At 43.9% G+C, this 20,960-nt stretch overlaps 1 protein-coding gene across 1 annotated transcript in view; it reads left to right on the top strand.

Moving 5' to 3' along the window:
- gpc6a (glypican 6a) overlaps positions 1-20,960 on the top strand; it is an 892,798-nt gene that overhangs the window by 823,262 nt on the left and 48,576 nt on the right. Inside the window, exon 5 of the mRNA XM_048598401.1 lies at positions 8,208-8,338. Within this exon, the coding sequence (XP_048454358.1) occupies positions 8,208-8,338 (131 nt within the window). The remainder of the gene's footprint in view (positions 1-8,207; positions 8,339-20,960) is intronic.

The following is a 20,960-nucleotide window of genomic DNA, read 5'->3' as shown; positions in this document are numbered from 1 at the left end:
AAAAGTCAGTGCAAGAAACCCCATGGTTATTTCTCTCTCAAACAGCTAAAGCAATTTGGATACTGTTAGACGGATGGCCCACTGGGGGACGGCTACAGCAGAAACCAGAGCAGCGGCACCACAAGTGGCTCTGTTATACAGCAAGGAGAGTCAAACTGCAAGTGAGCAGTGGTAGTCAGCACTGTATAGCCAGGGACACAGCTAGGCCTTTCTGCGGCAACAAATGAGATTCCCTGCTACCAGGGACAAGGATATCTCCGAGTTGGCACAGGACATTCTGAAAGGGGAGGGTGAACAGCCAGAAGTCGTGGTTCATATTGGAACCAACAACATAGGCAATATGGGTGATGAAACCCTACAAAAGGAATTTTGGGAGTTAGGCAGAAAGTTAAAAAGCAGGACTTCTGGGCTGTAATCTCAAGATTTCTCCCTGTGTCATGTATTAGTAAGGCCAGAAATAGGAAGGTAGTACAGCAGAATATGTGGCTAAAGAGTTGGTGTAGGAAGGAAGGATTCAGATATCTCAATCATTGGGATCTCTTCCAGGGCAGGTGGGACCTGTACAAAAAGAAAGGGTTGCACCTAAACTGGAGGGGCACTAATATCTTTATGGTGAGGATTGCTCATGCCACTTGGGAGAGTTTAAATTAATAAAGTAGGAGGGTGAGAACCAGAGCAGCAGGTCAGCATGTGAGAAGAAGGTAGAGGTTAATAGGATGAACAAACAGGGCCAGTTTAATGACCAAGATGAGATTATAAGAAGAGTATTGATTAGAAGAAGAGTGAGAAATAATAAAAAGATGCTGAAGGACAGGATAGAGTGTCAGGACAGCCAAAATTAGAGTTCTTTACAGAAACACACAGCGTGTAAGGAGCAAATTAAATGAGCTGCAGGCACAGATTTCAAATTGGAAGCAATGATATTGTATTCATTATGGAGAGATGGCTGCAGGATGATCAGGACTCAGAACTAAACATACCAGGTTATAAGGTTTACGGGAAGGATAGAGAAACAACAGACGAGGCGGAGTAGCATTACTGATTAGAAACAGAATCATTTCTATAGTGAGGGAGGATGAAATAAGGGAAAAGTACCTAGTGGAGACCTTATGGGTGGAACTAAGGACCTGTAAAGGAACTAAAACTACATTAGGTGTCATGTATAGATCACCTGGTAGCAGCTCGGAAGTGCTAGATTGTTTAAATGCTGAAATTAGGCAACAATGTAACAAAGGCAGGGTAGAATTAATGGAAGATTTTAATCATAATAACCTGGGAAAGACAGACAAGCAGAGACAACAAGGTGCAGAGCTGGATGAACACAGCAGGCCAAGCAGCATCATAGGAGCAGAAAGGCTGACGTTTCGGGCCTAGACCCTTCATCAGAAAAGGGGGAGGGGAAGAGGGTTCTGAAATAAATAAGGAGAGAGTGGGAGACAGATAGAAGATGGATAGAGGAGAGGATAGGTGGAGAGGAAACAAACAGGTCGAAGAGGCGGGGATGGAGCCAGTAAAGGTGAGTGTAGGTGGGGAGTTAGGGAGGGGATAAGTCAGTCCAGGGAGGACGGACAGGTCAAGGGGGTGGGATGAGGTTAGTAGGTAGGAGATGGGGGTGCAGCTTGAGGTGGGAGGAGGGGATAGGTGAGAGGAAGAACAGGTTAGGGAGGCGGGGACGAGCTGGACTGGTTTTGGGATGCGGTAGGGGGAGGGAAGATTTTGAAGCTTGTGAAATCCACATTGATACCATTGGGCTGCAGGGTTCCCAAGCGGAATATGAGTTGCTGTTCCTGCAACCTTCGGGTGGCATCGTTGTGGCACTGCAGGAGGCCCAGGATGAACATGTCGTCTGAGGAATGGGACGGGGAGTTGAAATGGTTCACGACTGGGAGGTGCAGTTGTTTATTGCGAACCAAGCGCAAGTGTTCTGCAAAGCGGTCCCCGAGCTTCCACTTGGTTTCCCCGATGTAGAGGAGGCCACAACGGGTACAGCGGATGCAGTATACCACATTGGCAGATGTGCAGGTGAACATCTGCTTGATGTGGAAAGTCTTCTTGGGGCCTGGGATGGGGGTGAGGGAGAAGGTATGGGGGCAGGTGTAGCACTTCCTGCGGTTGCAGGGAAAAGTGCCGGGTGTGCTGGGGCTGGAGGGGAGTGTGGAGCGGACAAGGGAGTCACGGAGAGAGTGGTCCCTCCGGAAAGCAGAGACAGACAAGCACTTGCCAGAAAGTTTGTGAATTCCAAAGATGTGCAGGCATGGCTTAGTAATGGGAAATGCAGGGGTACAGGGGTCGGGTAAAGGTGTGAGTGGGATGACCTTAAGAGGGTCAGTGTCGACCTGATGGGCCAAATTGCCTGCTTTCACATTCTATGATACTGCTGTAGGAAACTATGTCTTGAATGTGACGAGGTGGCAAGCAATGTTGTGTCTATTAGTGAGCAATAAGTCTGATTTAATTAGTGACCTAATTGTGAGCATTTGTCAAAAAGTAATCAAAGCATAATCGAGTTTCCTATAGCATTGTAAGAGATAAGCAAAGACCAAACACTAGAATTTTCTAGTTAAGGAAGGCTTATTTTAATAGAATGAAGCAGACTGTCCACAGTAAACAGGGAATCTCTGCTAATAGGTCGAGCAACTCAGGAACAGTAGAGTGTGTTCAAGGAAACATTGAGTGCTATTTAGAAGCAATTTGTACCCATAAGAAGGAAAAGCGCCGTGCCACATAAAAAAAAACCATGGACATCTGAGGAGATAAGGACCAGCTTAAAATTAAAAGAAAAGGCTTATAAAAATGTAAAGAACAGTACAGATCCCACAGAATGGGACAGATACAAAGACCAACAGGAGCCATAAAATGGCTTATAAAAGTGGCTAAAAAGGTTTATAAAAGGAAACTTACGAGGGGATAAAACACAATAAGATTTTATAGTTATATAAAGGGAAAGCAACTGGTTAAGATTACAATTGGCCCACTGGAGGCTGACAGACATGCTGAACAATTATTTTGCTTCTGTATTCACTGCAGAAAAAGAGGATAGTTTGCCAGAAGTCCCAATGAAATTAACAGAGGATCAGGGAAAAGGCCTAAATAAAATTAGCATAAGTAAATCATCAATGATGGGGAAACTAATGGAACTGAAGAGTGACAAATCCCCAGGACCAGATGGTTCCCATCAACGGGTCTTAAAGGAGATAGTAGAGCACATTGCCGATGCCCTAACCATAATCTTTTGGAGTTCTCTGGATTCAGGAGTTGTGCGTCTGGATTGGAAATTTGCGTACATCGCTCCACTCTTTCAGAAAAATGACAGAGAGAAACCAAGGAATTACAGATCAGATAGCCTAACATCTGTGGTGGAGAAATTGTTGGATTCTATAATCAAGAATAGGGCAACTGGTCATTTCTGACAAACCTGGTGGATATTTTTTGAAGAGGTGACGAAGGTGGTGGATAGAAATAAGTCAATGAATATTGTTTATATGGACTTCCAGAAGATTTTTGATAATGTCCCACATGAGACTGTGAGTCCACAAATTACTGACATGGACAGGGAAAGGTTTGAGTGGTAGCAAACAGACAGTTGAAATAATGGGTAAGTACTCACGTTGGCAGGATGTGACTATTGGTGTTTTGCAGGGATCTATGCTGAGGCCTCAATTATTCACAATGTTCGTTAATGACTTGGATAATGGTGTAAAAAGTAAAATATCTAAATTTGCTAATGGCACAAAATTGGGTGACATTTTAGACAATATTGACAACAGCATTAAATTAGAACAGTATATTGATAGATTAGGTGAATGGGCAAAGCTGTGGCAGATGGCTTTTCCTAAAACAAGTATGAAGCCATCCATTTCAGAACGCAAAAGGATAGATCAGGATTTTTTTTAGAAGGCACAAAGTTAAAAATAGTGGATGTCCAATGAGATTTGGGTGTTGCCATGAAAAGATGCAGAAAATATTCAAGAAGGCTAATGGAATGCTGGCTTTCATATCTAAAGAGCTGGAGTAGAAAGTTGCATGCATTATGTTGCATTTATATAAAACTCTAGTTAGACCTAATTAGACACCTTAGGAGGCTCCTAAGAGCATTTCTGATGAAGGGTCTAGGCCCGAAACATCAGCCTTCCTGCTCCTACGATGCTGCTTGGCCTGCTGTGTTCATCCAGCTCTGCACCTTGTTATCTTAGACACCTTAGGAAGGATGTTTTGGCTCTGGAGGGAGTTCAGTGCAGATTTAGAAGGATTATACTGGACTTAAGGGGTTATGAGGAGAGATTAGTTAAATTAAGCCTTTATTCTCGAGGATTTAGGAGATGATCTATTTAAGTTCTTCAGGATATTAACAGGGAAAGGCAGAGTATGTAAAGATAAACTATTTCCAGTGGTGGAAGATTCTCGAACGATGGGATATGCCCTAATTCTTAGACTCAGGTCATTGAGGAGAAATGTTAGAAAGTACTTCTACCTGCAAAAGCAGCAGGAGTTTGGAACTCTCTTCCTCAAAGGTAGTCAATGCTAATTCAATTGTTACATTTTTTTGTTTCTTTATTTAAGAAGGGTGGCAGGGATAATGCAGCTAATTACAGGCTGGTGAGCCTTATGTCTGGGGTAGAGAAATTATTGGAGAGGATTCTTCCACTTGGAAATAAGTGGGTGTATTAGTGAGAGGCAACATATTTTTATGAAGGGGAGGTCGTGTCTCACTAACTTGATTGAGTTTTTTGAGGAAGTGACGAAAATGATCGATGAAGGTAGGGCAGTGGATATTGTCTACATGGACTTCAGTAAGGCCTTTGACAAGGTCCCTCATGGCAAACTGATACAGAAGGTAAAGTCACGTGGGATCAGAGGTGAGCTTGCATGATGGATAAAAACTGGCTCAATCATAGAAGACAGAGAGTAGCAGTGGAAGAGTGTGTTTCTGAATGGAAGGCTGTGACTAATGGCGTTCCTCAGGGATCAGTATTGGGACCTTTGCTATTTGTAATATATGTAAATGATTTGGAGGAAAATGTAACTGGTTTGATTAGTAAGTTTGCAGATGGCACAAAGGTTGGTGGAATTGCAGACAGCAATGAGGACCGTCAGAGGATACAGCAGGATATAGATTGGTTGGTGACTTGAGCAGAGAGATGGCAGATGGAGTTTAATCCAGAAAAATGTGATGTAATGGATTTTGGAAGGTCTAATCCAAATGGAAAATATATAGTAAATGGCAGAACCTTTAAGAGTACTGATAGGCAGAGGGATCTGGGTGTACAGGTACACAAGTCACTGAAAGTGGCAATGCAGGTGGAAAAGTTGGTCAACAAGGCATACGGCACGCTTGCCTTCATTGGCTGGGGCACTGAATTTAAAAATTGGCTGGTAATGTTGCAGCTTTATAGAACCTTAGTTAGGCCACATTTGGAATATTGCGTTCAATCCTGGTCGCCACACTTCCAGAAGGATGTGGTGGCTTTGGAGAGGGTACAGAAAAGATTTATCAGGATATTGCCTCGTATGGAGGGCATTAACTATGAGGAGAGGTTGAAGAAACTTGGGTTGTTCTCACTGGAACAACAGAGGTTGAGGAGTGACCTGATAGAGGTCTACAATGTGAAGGGCATGCACAGAGTGGACAGTCAAAAGCTTTTTCCCAGGGTGAAAGAGTCAGTTATTAGGGGGCATAGGCTTAAGGTGCGAGCAGCAAGGTTTAAAGGTGATGTACCAGGCAAGTTTTTTATGCAGAGGGTCGTGGGTGCCTGGAACACGCTGCGGGGGGAGGTAGTGGAAGCAAATATGATAGTGACTTTTAAGGGGCATCTTGACAAATACATGAATAAGATAGGAATAAGAGGGATACAGTCCCCGGAAGGGTAGGGGGTTTTAGTTGTGATGGGCAGCACGTCGGTGCAGGCTTGGAGGGCCGAAGGGCCTGTTCCTGTGCTGTAATTTTCTTTGTTCTTTGTTCTTTTTCTTTGTACTTTGTATTAAATCTGAGTAAGGCAAGTTTTTATTAAGCAAGGGTATCAAGGAGTATGTGCCCAAGGCAGGCCTATGGGGTTAGGCCACAGATCAGCCATGATTTTATTGAATGGTGGAGCTGGTTCGCAGGCTGAATGACCTATCCTGTTCCTATGTTCCTGATTTTCCTACTACTTAAATTTGTAATGAATCTTCAGTCTGAGTGTTACAGTTAAAGGAGGACTTTTGTTTCACTTTAAAAGAATTTATGGCTGCAATAAAAGCTGGTCATTGACTCTCTGAAACAATATCGTTAACAACATTGGTCATAGAGTCATAGAGGTCAACAGCATGGAAGAAGGCCCTTCAGTCCGTCGCATCCATACTGGTCAAAAACAGCCACCTAACTATTCTAATTACATTTTCCAGCACTTGGCCCGTAGCCTTGTATGCCTTGGCATCACAGGTGCACATTTAAATACTTCCTTAAATGTTACGAGAATTTCTGCCTCTACCACCCTTACAAGCAGTGACTTCCAGATTCCCAACACTCTCTGGATGAAAGATTTTTTACTCATATGCCCTCTAAACCTCCTGCCCTTGCCTTAGATCTATGTAGCCAGTCGTCATTCCATCCACCAAGGGGAAAAGTTTCTTCCTGTCCACCTGTCTATGTCCCTCAATTTTCGACATCTCAATCATGTCCCTGCTTAGCCCAGGCAACATCCTGGTAAATCTTTTCTGTAACCTCCTATCATGTGGATTCCAGATCTACACATAACACTTTAGTTGTGGCCTAACCAACATTTTACATAGTTCCAGCATAACCTCCCAAATAAGAAAAGGAGTAGGCCATTTAACCCCTGAACCTGCTCCACCATTCAATTGGATCATGGCTGATCTGACGTTCCTCCAGTTTACTTTCTGCATTTTCCCAATAAAACTAAAAACTCAGTATGGACATCCTTCCTCACTTGGTAACAGTAACTTCGACCGATAACAGTAAGAACCATTGGCGGCAGAAACTCTACCCCAAGGCATCTCAGATGGTTCCAATGAACATGACCACAACATGTATGATGCTGCCAGAAGGGCAGATGTCACCATCTATACCAATTTTTGCCGGCTCTATTGTACTGAATCCTAAGTCACATCTCCAGTTAGATTATAAATTTGAGCATTGTTGAGCAGAATATGTATTAACTAGTATATATTAATGTGATGGCTACATATGGTCCAAAGATAAGTGGACACAAAGTACTAAAATGTGATATTTGTATAAAATATGCATTAATTAGAGGAATAAGCTTATAGTAATGTCTTAAAAAACAAAACATAAGTCTTGTCTGATTTTTAATTTACGTAATTCGTAGATAGTTTCAGAATCTTGTAGAATTTTTAGAGAAGGATTTGTTTCAAAATCATAGAAAACAATGTGCGGTGAAAGGAATTGTTGGTTTCAAGTAAAAGAGAAAGAAGTATTTTTATTTTAAAAAGTGTTGCTTTTATTACGCATTGACATTTTTTTTTAACTGAAAACTTCTTTCAATGGTAGAAAGATATGCAGATCATAAGCATTAGGTACATATCACGGTAGTCCTGATTGACCACTTCATAATATAAAATCTTCATGACACAAGTAGTTGCATTATTCAATAAACATTTCTATTTGTAATATTTGACTTGCTGGATTTTTTTCTAGCTCATAAATTATGCAGTTGGTTAGCATTGTGCGCTATCTTTTGTACAGTATTCTATATGACAGTTGACAGCCAGAAGAACTAAATCATTTGCTAGTGACAAACACCAATTTCTGATTGTAAGCATGATCATGACACATGCAGCATTTCTGTTTTCCCTCTAATCCTTATTTATATGCTGAAATGCACACAGAGGATTATTGCATTTTCTGCCTCCCGACTTTGGGTAAAAGTCAATGAGGTTGTACATGATACTTGAGTTTTTTGCATTTCTTATAAATTTTCAGTTGGAGACAATTATTCCTTGTATATTATTGAAAATGAAAAGGTTCTACTTTATTTACCCACTTTCCCTGGAAATTAAACTAATGCAGTTTGACAATGCAATTATATGGCATTATCAAATATTGTTCAAATATTCCCATTTTTCACATACTTCATATCCCAGCATAGCTATAAAATTCAACAGTCAGCATTTCTGTGCCTAACTTTTTATGAAATGTCAGCATGATTTATTTTAACCCTTCATGTGGCACTTCCTTCTTGTTTTGACAGATGCTATGCTCTTGGTAGCGGAAAGGTTGGAAGGACCTTTCAACATTGAAGCCGTCCTGGATCCAATTGATTTGAAGATTTCTGATGCCATCATGAATATGCAAGATCACAGCTTGCAAGTGTCAGCTAAGGTAAAGACTCTGAAGCTGTTTTCTGGATTAATATTACATGAAGATAACCTTTCTGTTACCTTTGCATTTACGAACAGACCTCAATAGAAGTCCAACTTAAAAGTAGGCTGGAACATCCCTTTTAGCTAAACATTCTGTAGCAGGTCCTCTGGCAGCAGGCGGGAGGACTGTGCTGGGCAGGGGTACTAGTTGACCCGGCCTTGCAGGGCGCAGTGTCTTTAGCGGACCAGGGGTGCAGGGCCTGATGCCATGAGGTAGTAGTGAGAGAGCAGCAGCAAGGAGCAAGAGCAGAAATTCAGGACTTATGAATTGCAGTGCGACAGCTCAAAGCCTGTGATGTTGGTGAGTGAGCTGGAAAGGGGAATCTGGCATACAACTGTTAGAGACTTGGTAGGGATGCCTGGATGGTATTTCTAAGTCTGAAAAGCCCCAAAGAGAGGACAGCCCCCCTAGTTGGCTAGGAGATGAGGCAATCTGGTTTACACGGTCATGGATATTTACAATAGGGGATCCACCAACTGCTCTGTACCCTGCTGATGAACTGAGCTCTCAGTAGCTTCCTGGTGTCCCAGAGTGTTGGTCACAAATGTCCTTACACCATTTGTCTGTCAGAATTAAGGTTTTCCATGAATAATTTGTGAAGAGTTTTAATGATTGATTTAAGGCTCACTTTTCTTTGACCTTGATGCACTTTGTGTGCTTGAACCTTCAGTCCCATTTTGGTGCCAAGGTGGCTTTTGAGAAGTCAAACATCAAATATTGCTGCAGGAAATAGGAAAGTGTCTGGCTGAGATGAAGCAAGTGGTTAAACCAATGTGTCAGAAAGGTAGGCTGACATAGCTGTAGTTCTAACAAGGGCACGGGCTTCATGGATGAAGTTGGGTTTCTACTTTGTCCTACTTGACACAAATAGAGGGTGTGCAGAATTACCTATCATGAATATCCTATCTGCCCACATTTAGAGGATAAGACAAGTTTGGGGAGAAATTGAAAAATGTCCATTGATCTTACGGCCATGGGCCAAATCAAGGATTTTCAGCTGATCATGTCACTACTGGAGGTGGCAGTCATGATAGAACATATGTTTGGGAAGGCTCACCATGAAATGCACAGGTGAGGTACGGATGTCCACAGAGAATCTTTCAGGTACTAAAGGGATTTTCTGGGCACAAGCAAGGCAAAGGAGAGAACCTGTTTCCCATAAACCGTGAGGGCTGGTAAAGCTGTTTGACTTCATCATCTTCCTGGGCTTCTCTGTTAAACCAACCAAGGACAGGTAGCTGAACCGTTGCCTAGTTGAAACACTGAGAGATAGAAGCACCAAGATGGAACTGAAGAGACAAGGCAGTGACCAACTCTGAGTGTCGTTTGATTCACGTGATTACATTATCAGGGCCACAGGGACAGAACAGACAACTATATCAGAAAGGAGTCCACTGTCAGGGAGGTACCTGTAGGTGTGGAATGGAATGTAGATCCAGGCTGAAGAGGCAGGCAGAACAGATTACTGTACAGTCAGTTCTGCTATAACGTGTGCTTCTGCAACACAAATTGGCCTTAACCTGTTTGAAGAATTTAGATATGTAGAATGCAAACTTTCCTTACCTGTATTGGCTATAACGTGATTCTGGCACCATTAGTTTAAATGGCATGGCTATTGCGCGATTTTCTTATAGGGCGAGATCACATGAGAACAGAACTATCGTGTTATATTAGAACTGACTGTACTGAAAGGGCAGATCCAGTCCTAGCAGTCTTATCTTCACAATAAGTTTTTGGTTGAGCCTTCTGAGGGATACTCCAAAAACATGTTGAAATGATAACAGTGTGCTACCGTCAACACACAGACATAAGGTATGGTAGGCCTCCGGTGCTATACCATTCCTCCACCCTCACCAGACAATGGAAACACGGAGACCCTGAGCTGGAATATTGACCAGAAAATTGAGAGAGAATTATGGCTGCTATTGCATCCAGACCTGAAGCACGTGGCAGCATCCACATCTCAATCCCCTTTGGAATCCAAGCAGAGAGTCTTCAAAGTATCACCATTGCGCTTCTGAAGGAGATCCCAATCAAGTCTGGAAGGATAGAGGAATGCATGGTCTCACCATTATTATCCATCAGTCAACTTCACTTCTACTCAAAAGCTAAACTTTCTTTGCTGCCCAGTGACAGGATACCAACAGGCACATGTAGCAGAATCAGGAAGAAAGGCGGCCTTCTGTGTTGGCTGATCCATGAGAACAGGAGAGATTTCAACAACTTATCCTTCCTTGGAGTTTCAACATCACGTGTTGGAAGCTGACTGCAAACAGGTAGCAGACCAGTTATCAGGAAAGACAGTTCCACCAGCAAGATCATAGTGTTACTGAACAGGAAAGGCTTCTATTCCATGAATGTCCAGTTATGTGTGACCACAGGACTCTTGTCTTGGTCTGCACTGTGTTCCCAGGCGCCTATCACTGTGTCTTTAAGAATTTGAAGTACTACACCTTTTCAAGTCAACACCCAGACTCTATGGTGGCTGCTGAGGGGTAAGGTTCACCCCCTGAATATGTCTTTCCTAACAAATATAGCACTTAGACACAAACACAGAGTGACATTTCAACCAGAGCCATTAACTAACACTCCCTGCATTGAACAGACCATTGACATCCTGAAGATGCATTTCATTTCCCTTGACCAGTCGAGTGTTGATCTCCGGTGCGTGTCAGTCAGGGTATATTGTAGTGTGATCATCTGCTATGTGCTGTACAGCATGATTATACAGAACCAAGATGTCTGGTGCAGGATGAAGGAACACCATTCACCTTCAGGAGAAAAAGAAGAAGAAGTGGAGGAAAAAGAAGATAAAGGAGGTATTGAAGGAAAAGAGCAGGGAAGTTCCAGGGCTAATGGCAATCCTCAGGTTAGCATGGATGTAAGGGCCTTGGCAAATTTAGCAATGTTGTACCCAAGCTACTCCCAGCCCCTGGTACAGGCAAGCCTATAACTCTCAAATTGGGTGGCACAGTGGCTCAGTGGTTAACGCTGCTGCCTCACAGTGCCAGGGACCTGGGTTCAATTCCACCCTTGGGCAACTGTCTGTGTGGAGTCTGCACATTCTCCCCGTGTCTGCATGGGTTTTCTGCGGGTACTCCAGTTTCCTCCCACAGTCCAAAGATGTGCACGATAGGTGGATTGGCCATGCTAGATTGCCTGTAGTGTTCAGAAATGTGTAGATTAGGTGGGTTATAGGGGGATGAGTCTGGGTGGGATGCTCTGTGGTTCGGTGTGGACTTGTTGGGCCGAAGGGCCTGTTTCCACACTGTAGGGATTCTATGATCTATGAAAATTACACGGCATACTAGTCTGAATAATCCCATTGCAAACCAAACTGACTGAAATTTGGATCTCCTTTGCCAACAGTCTACCCCAGAGCAGACCACAGCACCATGGTTAACACACCTCTTTGTTGCCAGCTCCACCTATTCCAGTGGGATAACCTCAGTAATGCCCTGTTCAACTGCACTCTGTATGTTACTGTTGCTCAATGCTGTGACTGGCTACTTGATTTGACAAAATTGAGGAGAACAGTGCAGACAAACAGACAGACACACACACACACGCACACGCACACGCACACACTCACGCACACACACACACACACACTCATGTGTAAGACAGTATCCGCAAAGATACAGGCCTATCAATCAGGTGTCGCATACCACTCACCTTTCCAGACCTTGGAATATCATTTACTTTCTGTAATGCACTCACATCCTGTCGACACCCATCACCTTTTCTATGAATGCCGTCTTTGTTTTCCTGGTGGATTATTTCTTCCAGATATCAGGAACAAAATATCTCTCCTGTTGGACACTGCAACTGTTACAGCATTGAAATTTGTGGCACCATCCTGGGACCACTGCCCAAGCCAGTGCTGGCACGCTGTGATGTCTGCCTTTCCATCCTCTCTGTCAAAACTTTGCCCAGTCATGGACATTGTTAATCTTGTCAAACCATTTCCACTGGTTTTCTTTTCTCATTGATTCTTGCATTGGATATGAGCATCAATAGCAACGTCAGCATTGTTACCCATCCCTAACTGTTGTTAAAATGATTGTCTTCTCAGGTCATTGCAAATGATACGTAACCACATTCCTGTGTGTATGAAGACAAATGTGAGGAAGGGTGACAAATTTTCATCTCTAAAGAACATTAATGAAGCAGGTGTTTTGTTTTCACCACAATTGACATGATCGCCATCACTGAGATTAGCTTTCTATTCCAAATGTATAAATCAAATTTACATTTCACCAGCAGCCATGGTAAGTTTCAAACCTATTCTTCCAGAGCAGTTAACCTAAGATTATGGATTGCTAGTGACATTGCACTAATGAAATTATCAATAAACCAGCATCACCCCGACTAAACTGGGACTGTTCCCAGCATCACTACCTGGACATCAAACCTGGCCCCATGTCAGTTCAGCATTTTTAACATTGTAAAACAATGTTAAGTCATGTACATTATGAAACATAGTTTTACGATTAGGAACTGTTACAGGCATCAGGTTCCCATTCTCAGATTTAATATTCAGCTGTGATTTCAATGAAACCTGTGAAATTCTTAAAGGCTGGAAGTGAAGACAGTTATAATATGGAAGGGCAAAATGTGTCAGTGCAGGTTTGGAGGGCTGAAAGGCCTGTCTCTGTGCTGTATAGTTCTTTGTTCTTTGTTTGTTGACCCAATGGGTAGATGCTGGTGTGATGTTTTCTCTGGTTGGTTAGTTAAAAACTTCGAAGTCAGACTTTAAGAATTGGGGATCAAGTCGCAACCAGTAGAGCTGTTGATGCTCATTCAACGAGTGTTTCCAAGTCAAAAGTTGGTCAATATTTGATTATTAAAGGCACAAAGGGATATGGGGAAGGTGAGAGAAAGTGGAATTCAGACATAAGAACAGATATGATCCTGCTGAATGATGTTCAGAGGACTGATCAACCTACTCCAGCTCCCATCCCTTCATGTCTAACTTTTCTCATGAAAGGTCATTGACCTTGAGGGCAGCACAGTGGTTCAGTGGTTAACACTGCTGCCTCACAGCACCAGGGACTGTGTTGAATTTGCACATTCTCCCCATGTCTGCATGGGTTTCCTCCGGGTGCTCCGGTTTCCTCCCACAGTCCAAAGATGTGCAGGTTAGGTAGATTGGCCAAGCTAAATTGCCCATAGTGTCCAGGGATGTGCAGGCTAGGTGGATTAACCATGGAAAATGCAGAGTTACAGAAATGGTGTGGGTGTGGGTGGGATGCTCTTTGGAGGGTCCCTGTGGACTCGATGGGCCAAATGGCCTGCTTCGACACTGTAGGGAGTCTGTGAAAGTCTCTGTTTTAGTCCATTAGTAAATAGGGAGAGAATGTGCACATTCACATTAGGAGGGACGATAAATTAATATTAAATCTGTCTTCAAGCACTGTTTGCAACTCTCTTCAAAGGTATTTGAAATGGCCTAATAACAGATGCTGTGCGCTGAGTATCTTTCTTCCTTTGGTAAAGGAAACATGACCAAGTGGCACAAACCAAGAAACAAATAGAAGTTTTTTTTGAGAAAAATAATTTGTGATGTTTTGAAAATTCACTCCTTTTCAGTGCTATCCATATGTTTTAGTTCAAAATAAGTTGCATTAAAATCTCTCCTTGATTAAATTCAACACAAATCCTACAGGCTTTTCTGACAAGAAATTATGATATCATTTGCAAGAAGGCTTTATGGCATAACATTGGGAAGTGAGAAATTATAAGTGTCAAAGAGAAAAATGAAAATCGTTGCAGTCAGTCACTGATCGAAACTTCTGAATCAAATTAGCTATCCAGCAACTTTGTTTTTGTAGCTATCTGTTTTTCTGTTATTTTTCAGCATTACAACTTTAAGCAGGTGTAGCATGATCCTGACTAAATACAAGTATAGTGTTCAATCCCATTTCTGTGTTCTTGATGAAAGCTCAATGAGAATCAATTCTTTTTTCACTGCTGACATATCTTTGGAACTACAGCAGCCAAACAAATGTCTCAATCAAACTTCCATCAGCATTGCAACTGGAGTTGCAAACTTTCTCTAGAACACTGAAGGACTTAACAAAGGGAACTTTTTACTGCAGGTTGAGGAATGAACACAATCACGTTTATAGTATGGCCCAGATTTTTTTTTAATCGATCTGCTCAAACATGTTATGACACACCTCTGGAACAGGTGAGATTTGAACCCAGGCCTCTTGACCCACAGGTAGAGACACTACCACTGCACCCCACAAAAGTTCTTCTGGGATGGTACAGATTTCAACCTGTATCTAATCAACCTTTTGAGCCATGTTATTATACACCCCAGAGCAGTTGGGACTTGAACTCATGCGTCTGGGCTCAAAGATGCATCAGGTGCTACCACTATGCCACAAGAGACCTCTGGGGTGGTACATGCAAATAAGAAAAATAGGTTTCACTTGGGTCACAACCTTAACAGCAAATTAAAGTTCAGCAACATCTTGTAAATAGTTCAGCACATTAAGCTCCTACTGCTAAAAAAAATGAAATAACTGTGGATGCTGTGAATCAGGAACAAAAACGGAAATAGCTGGAAAAGCTCAACAGGTCTGGCAGGATCTTTGGTGAAAAAAAATCAGAGTTAACATTTCAGGTCCAGTGACCCTTCCTCAAAGCTGATGGTAGTTGGGAAAACATCAGTTTATATAGAGAAAATAGGGAGGGGGATAGGGTAGGGAGCAAATCATCAGACGCCATTTCTTCCACCTCCAGCGAGATGCCACCATCAGACACATATTCCCCTCCCTTCCCTTGTTCACCTTCCACAGGGACTGTTCCCTCCAGGACACCGTGGTCCACACCTCCTTCCCCCCTTACAGCCCCCCCACAGCCCTACGGCACCTTCCCCTACAACCGACGAAGGTGCAACACCTGCCTATTTACCTCCTCCTTCCCCACTATCCAAGGGCCCAAACATACCTTCCAGGTAAAGTAACATTTCACCTGCACTTCCCAGAATCTAGTCTACTGCATTCGCTGCTCACAATGTGATCTCCTCCAACATGGGGAAACAAAACGTACACTGGGTGACCGCTTCACTGAACATCTACATTCTGCTTGCAAAAAAGACCCTGAGCTTCCAGTTGCCTGCCACTTTAACACATCAACCTGTTCCCTGGCCAACATCTCTGACTCTGGCTTGCTGCAGTGTTCCAGTGAAACTCAACACAAGCTTGAAGAAAAACACCTCATTTTCCGCCTGGGGACCCTGCAGCCCTCTGGACTCAATATCAAGTTCAATAATTTTAGGGCCTAAACTCTCCCATGTCCTAGTCCCTTGCCCCACACACCAGGCCTTGTTATCATGTAGCCTTCCATTACGCACTACCTATTGTTAGTCACTAACAGTTGCCATTAACAACTATTCACCTTCCCAGCCTTATCGTTATCACCTCATTGGTCTATCCAATTGTTCTTCTCCCTCTTTGAGCTCTATCCTATCATTTACTCCTTACCCCATCCTCCTCTCTATTTTCTACATTTAAACCAATGTTTCACCATAAAACCCATGGACAAGGGAGGCGCAGTTGTAATATGGCGCACTGACCTCTACATCGCCAAGCCCAGACGCCAGCTCTCTGACACCGCCTCCTACCGCCCCCTTGATCATGATCCCACCCCCGACCACCAAACCATCATCTCCCAAAACATCCACAACCTCATCACTTCAGGTGACCTCCCACCCACAGCCTCCAACCTCATCATTCCCCAACCCCGTACCGCCCGTTTCCATCTCCTTCCCAAAATCCACAAACCTGACTGCCCTCGTCGACACATTGTCTCCGCCTTCTCCTGCCCCACCAAACTTATCTCCACCTATCTCGACTCCATTTTTTCCCCCTTGGTCCAGGAACTCCCTACCTACATCCGTGACACCACCCACGCCCTTCACCTCATCCAAAACTTCCAATTCCCTGGTCCCCAATGCCTCATCTTTACCATGGACATCCAGTCCCTATACACCTGCATTCCCCATGCAGATGGTCTAAAGGCCCTCTGCTTCTTCCTGTCCCGCAGGCCCAACCAGTCCCCCTCCACTGACACCCTCATCCGCTTAGCCGAACTCGTCCTCACCCTCAACAACTTCTCTTTCAATTCCTCCCACTTCCCACAAACAAAGTGGATGGCCATGGGTACTTGCATGGGCCCAAGCTATGCCTGCCTCTTTGTAGGCTACGTGGAACAATCCCTCTTCCAAAACTACACTGGCCCTATCCCCCACCTCTTCCCCCGTTACATCGATGACTGTATTGGCGCCGCCTCGTGCTCCCACGAGGAGCTCGAACAGTTCATCCACTTCACTAACACTTTCCACCCCAACCTTAAGTTCACCTGGACCATCTCTGATACCTCTCTCTCCTTCCTGGACCTCTCTGTCTCCACCTCTGGCATCCACCTGGAAACCGATATCCATTTCAAGCCTACCAAATCCCACAGCTACCTAGAATATACCTCCACTCACCCACCTTCCTGCAAATAGGCCATCCCCTATTCCCAATTCCTTCGCCTCCGCCGCATCTGCTCCCGAGATGAGGCATTCCTCTCCTGGACATCCCAAATGTCCTCGTTTTTCAAGGACCGCAACTTCCCCTCCACAGAGTCGAAAATGCCCTCGACCGTGTCTCTCGCATTTCACGCAACTCATCCCTCACACCCCCTACCCACAATAACAACCAAAACAGAATCCCCCTCGTCCTCACGTACCACCCCACCAACCTCCGAATCCAACGCATCATCCTCCGACACTCCCGCCATCTGCAATCTGACCCCACTACCAAAGACATTTTTCCCTCCCCACCCTTATCTGCTTTCCGGAGGGACCACTGTTTCCGTGACGCCCTTGTCCACTCCACACTCCCCTCCAACCCCACCACCCCCAGTACTTTTCCCTGCAACCGGAGCAAGTGCTACAACTGCCCCTACAGCTCCCCCCTCACCCCCATCCCAGGCCCAAAGAAGACCTTCCACATCAAACAGATGTTCACCTGCACATCTGCTAATGTGGTATACTGTATCCACTGTTCCCGTTGTGGCCTCCTCTACATTGGGGAAACCAAGCGGAGGCTTGGGGACCGCTTTGCGGAACACCTACGCTCAGTTCACAACAAACAACTACACCTCCCAGTCGCGAACCATTTCAACTCCCCCTCCCACTCCTTGGACGACATGTCCATCCTGGGCCTCCTGCATTGCCACAGTGATGCCACCCGAAAGCTGCAGGAACAACATCTCATATTTCGCTTGGGAACCCTGCAGCCCAAGGGTATCAATGTGGACTTCACAAACTTCAAAATCTCCCCTCCCCTGAACGCATCCCAAAACCAGCCCAGCTCGTCCCCGCCTCCCTAACCATTCCTCCCACCTCAAGCCCCACCTCCATCTCCTACCCACTAACCTCATCCCGCCTCCTTGACCTGTCCATCCTCCCTGGACCGATCTATCCCCTCCCTAACTCCCCACCTAAGTTCACCTTTACTGGCTCCAACCCTGCCTCTTTGACCTGTCTGTCTCCTCTCCACCTATCTTCCCCTTTATCCATCTTCTTTCCACCTCCCACTCTCTCCCTATTTATTTCAGAATCCCCTTTCCCTCCCCCATTTCTGAAGAAGGGTCTCGACCCGAAACGTCAGCTTTCCTGCTCCCCTGATGCTGCTTGGCCTGCTGTGTTCATCCAGCTCTATACCTTGTTATCTCAGATTCTCCAGAATCAGCAGTTTCTACTATCTCTCAACAGTTTAGTGACTGGATTTGACAAATGAACTTAACTGTGTTCTGAATGAGCTATAGTTCGCAAGCAGTGATTAACTGGGATAACATTTACCTTGTCTGGATTATTCCTTGTTTTAATCATTGCATCACAAAGTGTTCCTCAGAGTACTGGTTTAATTTAATGTATTAATAGAATGCACACTTTAAGCTACTGTTTAATTAATAGAGGCAATTCTGCATGGCTATGAAGTCTGTTTCACTGGTTTTAATGGACTGCGGAAATTGATTATGAACGCTAAACTTTTTTTGTTAGAGAGTTGGCACCTGATTTTGGTAGCATTACTGTAAGAAAGTTGAAGGTGGAAGCTCAACTTTTCCACCTAGATGAACCCCATTAAGGTTCCTGTCATAGGCTTCCTTCAGCTCAAAATAGATACTCAATAGCAGCACCGCCACTCATTTTTTTTCCAGTACAGTTATCCGTGAATTGGAGAGACTAGGAACAAAGGAGAAGAAAAATAATTACAAAGAACATGCTCCTCAGAATAAATATTCACATAACTTTCATTAGCAGTTCATCGTTGTTTTTGTTCAATATCAAATGAGTGCAGAATATTCAACTCCTCTATTTTAAATGTACCAATTAAAATAAATATGAAATAACATCATCAGTTAAGTTACACATTGCATCTACTTTAGATGGTGTGCTTTAATCAGTAGGACAAAGTTGCAATACCACCATGTCAGCTTACTTTTTGATGATAGCTCACTTGTAGATGTAATAAAATCCAGTGGGCTGACAGTAATGGTTGGTCAACTATCAATGTTTTGGTAGGTTAAAAATGTGTTCAGCCTGCCCATTCATGATACTCATCTCTAGAATCTAACATTCCCTAGAATGGATAGAGGACTCAAGGAAGACTACTGGTGTTAAATTGGAGAAGTTGGGACAATTTCTTTGTGTTATGAAAGGTGTGTGATCTGTATATAGATACAGATACCCTTTGTTTTATTAAGGGTTTGGGTTTTAAACTGTTAACAATGAGTGTTGATCTATTTTTGTGAAGAGGTTTAATAATTAACTAGGCCAGATTTTCTAGAGCCAGATGCAGATGACTCTTCCACCCTCAGGATGAATCTGTAGGTGGTTGTACAGACCAATACAGCTACCGCAGGCTCTGTTTCACTTGGGGAAGAAGGTGGTCACAGGAAGAGGTGGGAGGGGCATTGGTGCGGCAGCACACTCCTTTCACTGTTTTGCCTGACTTCTGCTTTATCCCAACGGCAAGTCTCGAGGTGCTCGACACCTTTCTTGATGCTCCTCCTCGACTTTATATGGCCTTGGACCAGTGATTCCCAGGTGTCTTTAGGAATGCACTTTGCCAGTGATGCCTTGAGGGTATCATTGAAGCACTTCCTTTGTCCAACTGGGGCTCACCTGCCATTTCAAAGCTGGAAGTAGTAGAGCACCTGCTCAGTGAGTCTTATGTCGATTATGCGGAAGATGTGCCAAGCCCATAATAGCCGATCAAGGATGGTCAGTGCCTCGATGCTGGGGATGTTGGCCTGGTCAAGGACACTGATGTCGATGCATCTTTCTTCCCAGCGAATTTGCAGGATCTTGCGCAGGCAGTATTGGTGGTACTCCTCCAGCACTTTGAGGTGTCTGCTGTAAACCAGTATGCATTGGATGACTGCTCAGTGATTAACCCTGCTACCTCACAGTACCAGGGACTCAGGTTTGATTCCACCTGTCTGGTGGACAATTGACTGTCTGTGTGGAGTTTGCACATTCTTTGCTGTCTGCGTGGGTTTCCTCTGGGTGCTCCAGTTTCCTCTCTCAGTCCAAGGATGAGCAGGTTAGGTGGATTGGCCATGCTAAATTGTCATAGTGTCCAGGGATGTGTATGCTACTTAGATTAGCCATGGGAAATGCAGGGTTACAGGGATACGGTAGGCCAGAGGGTCAGGTTAGGATGCCATTTGGAGGATTAGTGTGGACTCAACGCGTTGAATGGCTTGCTCCCACACTGTAGGGATTGGATGATCCTGTGAGTTTTAAAGGAAGCTTGTTTATAGTGTGGGGATTAACAAAGGAGACAGAAAACATTGAAACATGTTAAAAACTGAAAAAAACTGCAAATGTGTAAATCGGGAACAAAAACAAAGTTGCTGGAAAAGCTCAGCAGGTCTGGCAGCATCTGTGAGGGAAAAAACAGAGTTACCGTTTCAGGTCCGGTGTTCTGAGGAAGGGTCCCCAGACCCAAAATGTTAACTCCATTTTTTCCTTTACAGATGCTGCCAGACCTGCTAAGCTTTTCCAGCAATATTGAAACATCTTAGTTTGCTTTTATGTTTATGATAATTGGCAAAGATTTTTAGCTTAGAAAAACTCATATAATGGAAAGCTTTTAGACAATTTGAAGAAGATCTGATTTTTTCTAAATCATTCATGGGATAAGAATGTCATTGGCTAGGCCAGCATTTATTGCCTACTTCTAATTGCCTAGAAGGCAGTTAAGGGTCAACCACATTGCTGTGGGTCTGAAGTCACATGTAGGCCTGATCAGGGAAGGATGGCAATTTCCTCTCCTAAAGGACGCCAGTGACCAGATCGGTTTTTTCCAACAATTGGCAATGGTTTCCTGCTCATCATTAGACTCTTATACCCAGATATTTATTGAATTCAAATTCCACCATCTGCCATGGCATGATTTCAGCATGGCGGGATTCAAGCCTTTCCCCAGGGCATTACGTAGATCTCTGGATTAACAATCTAGGGATTAAAGTCAGATACTAGTGGTCTTTCCTAAAAAAAAAAAATTGTTCC

Source organism: Rhincodon typus, chromosome 6, assembly GCF_021869965.1.
Source record: "Rhincodon typus isolate 14 chromosome 6, sRhiTyp1.1, whole genome shotgun sequence".
In the NCBI taxonomy this organism is placed as follows: domain Eukaryota; kingdom Metazoa; phylum Chordata; class Chondrichthyes; order Orectolobiformes; family Rhincodontidae; genus Rhincodon; species Rhincodon typus.
Note: the sequence above shows the minus strand (reverse complement) of the source record. Positions and strands in the feature narration are given on the sequence as shown.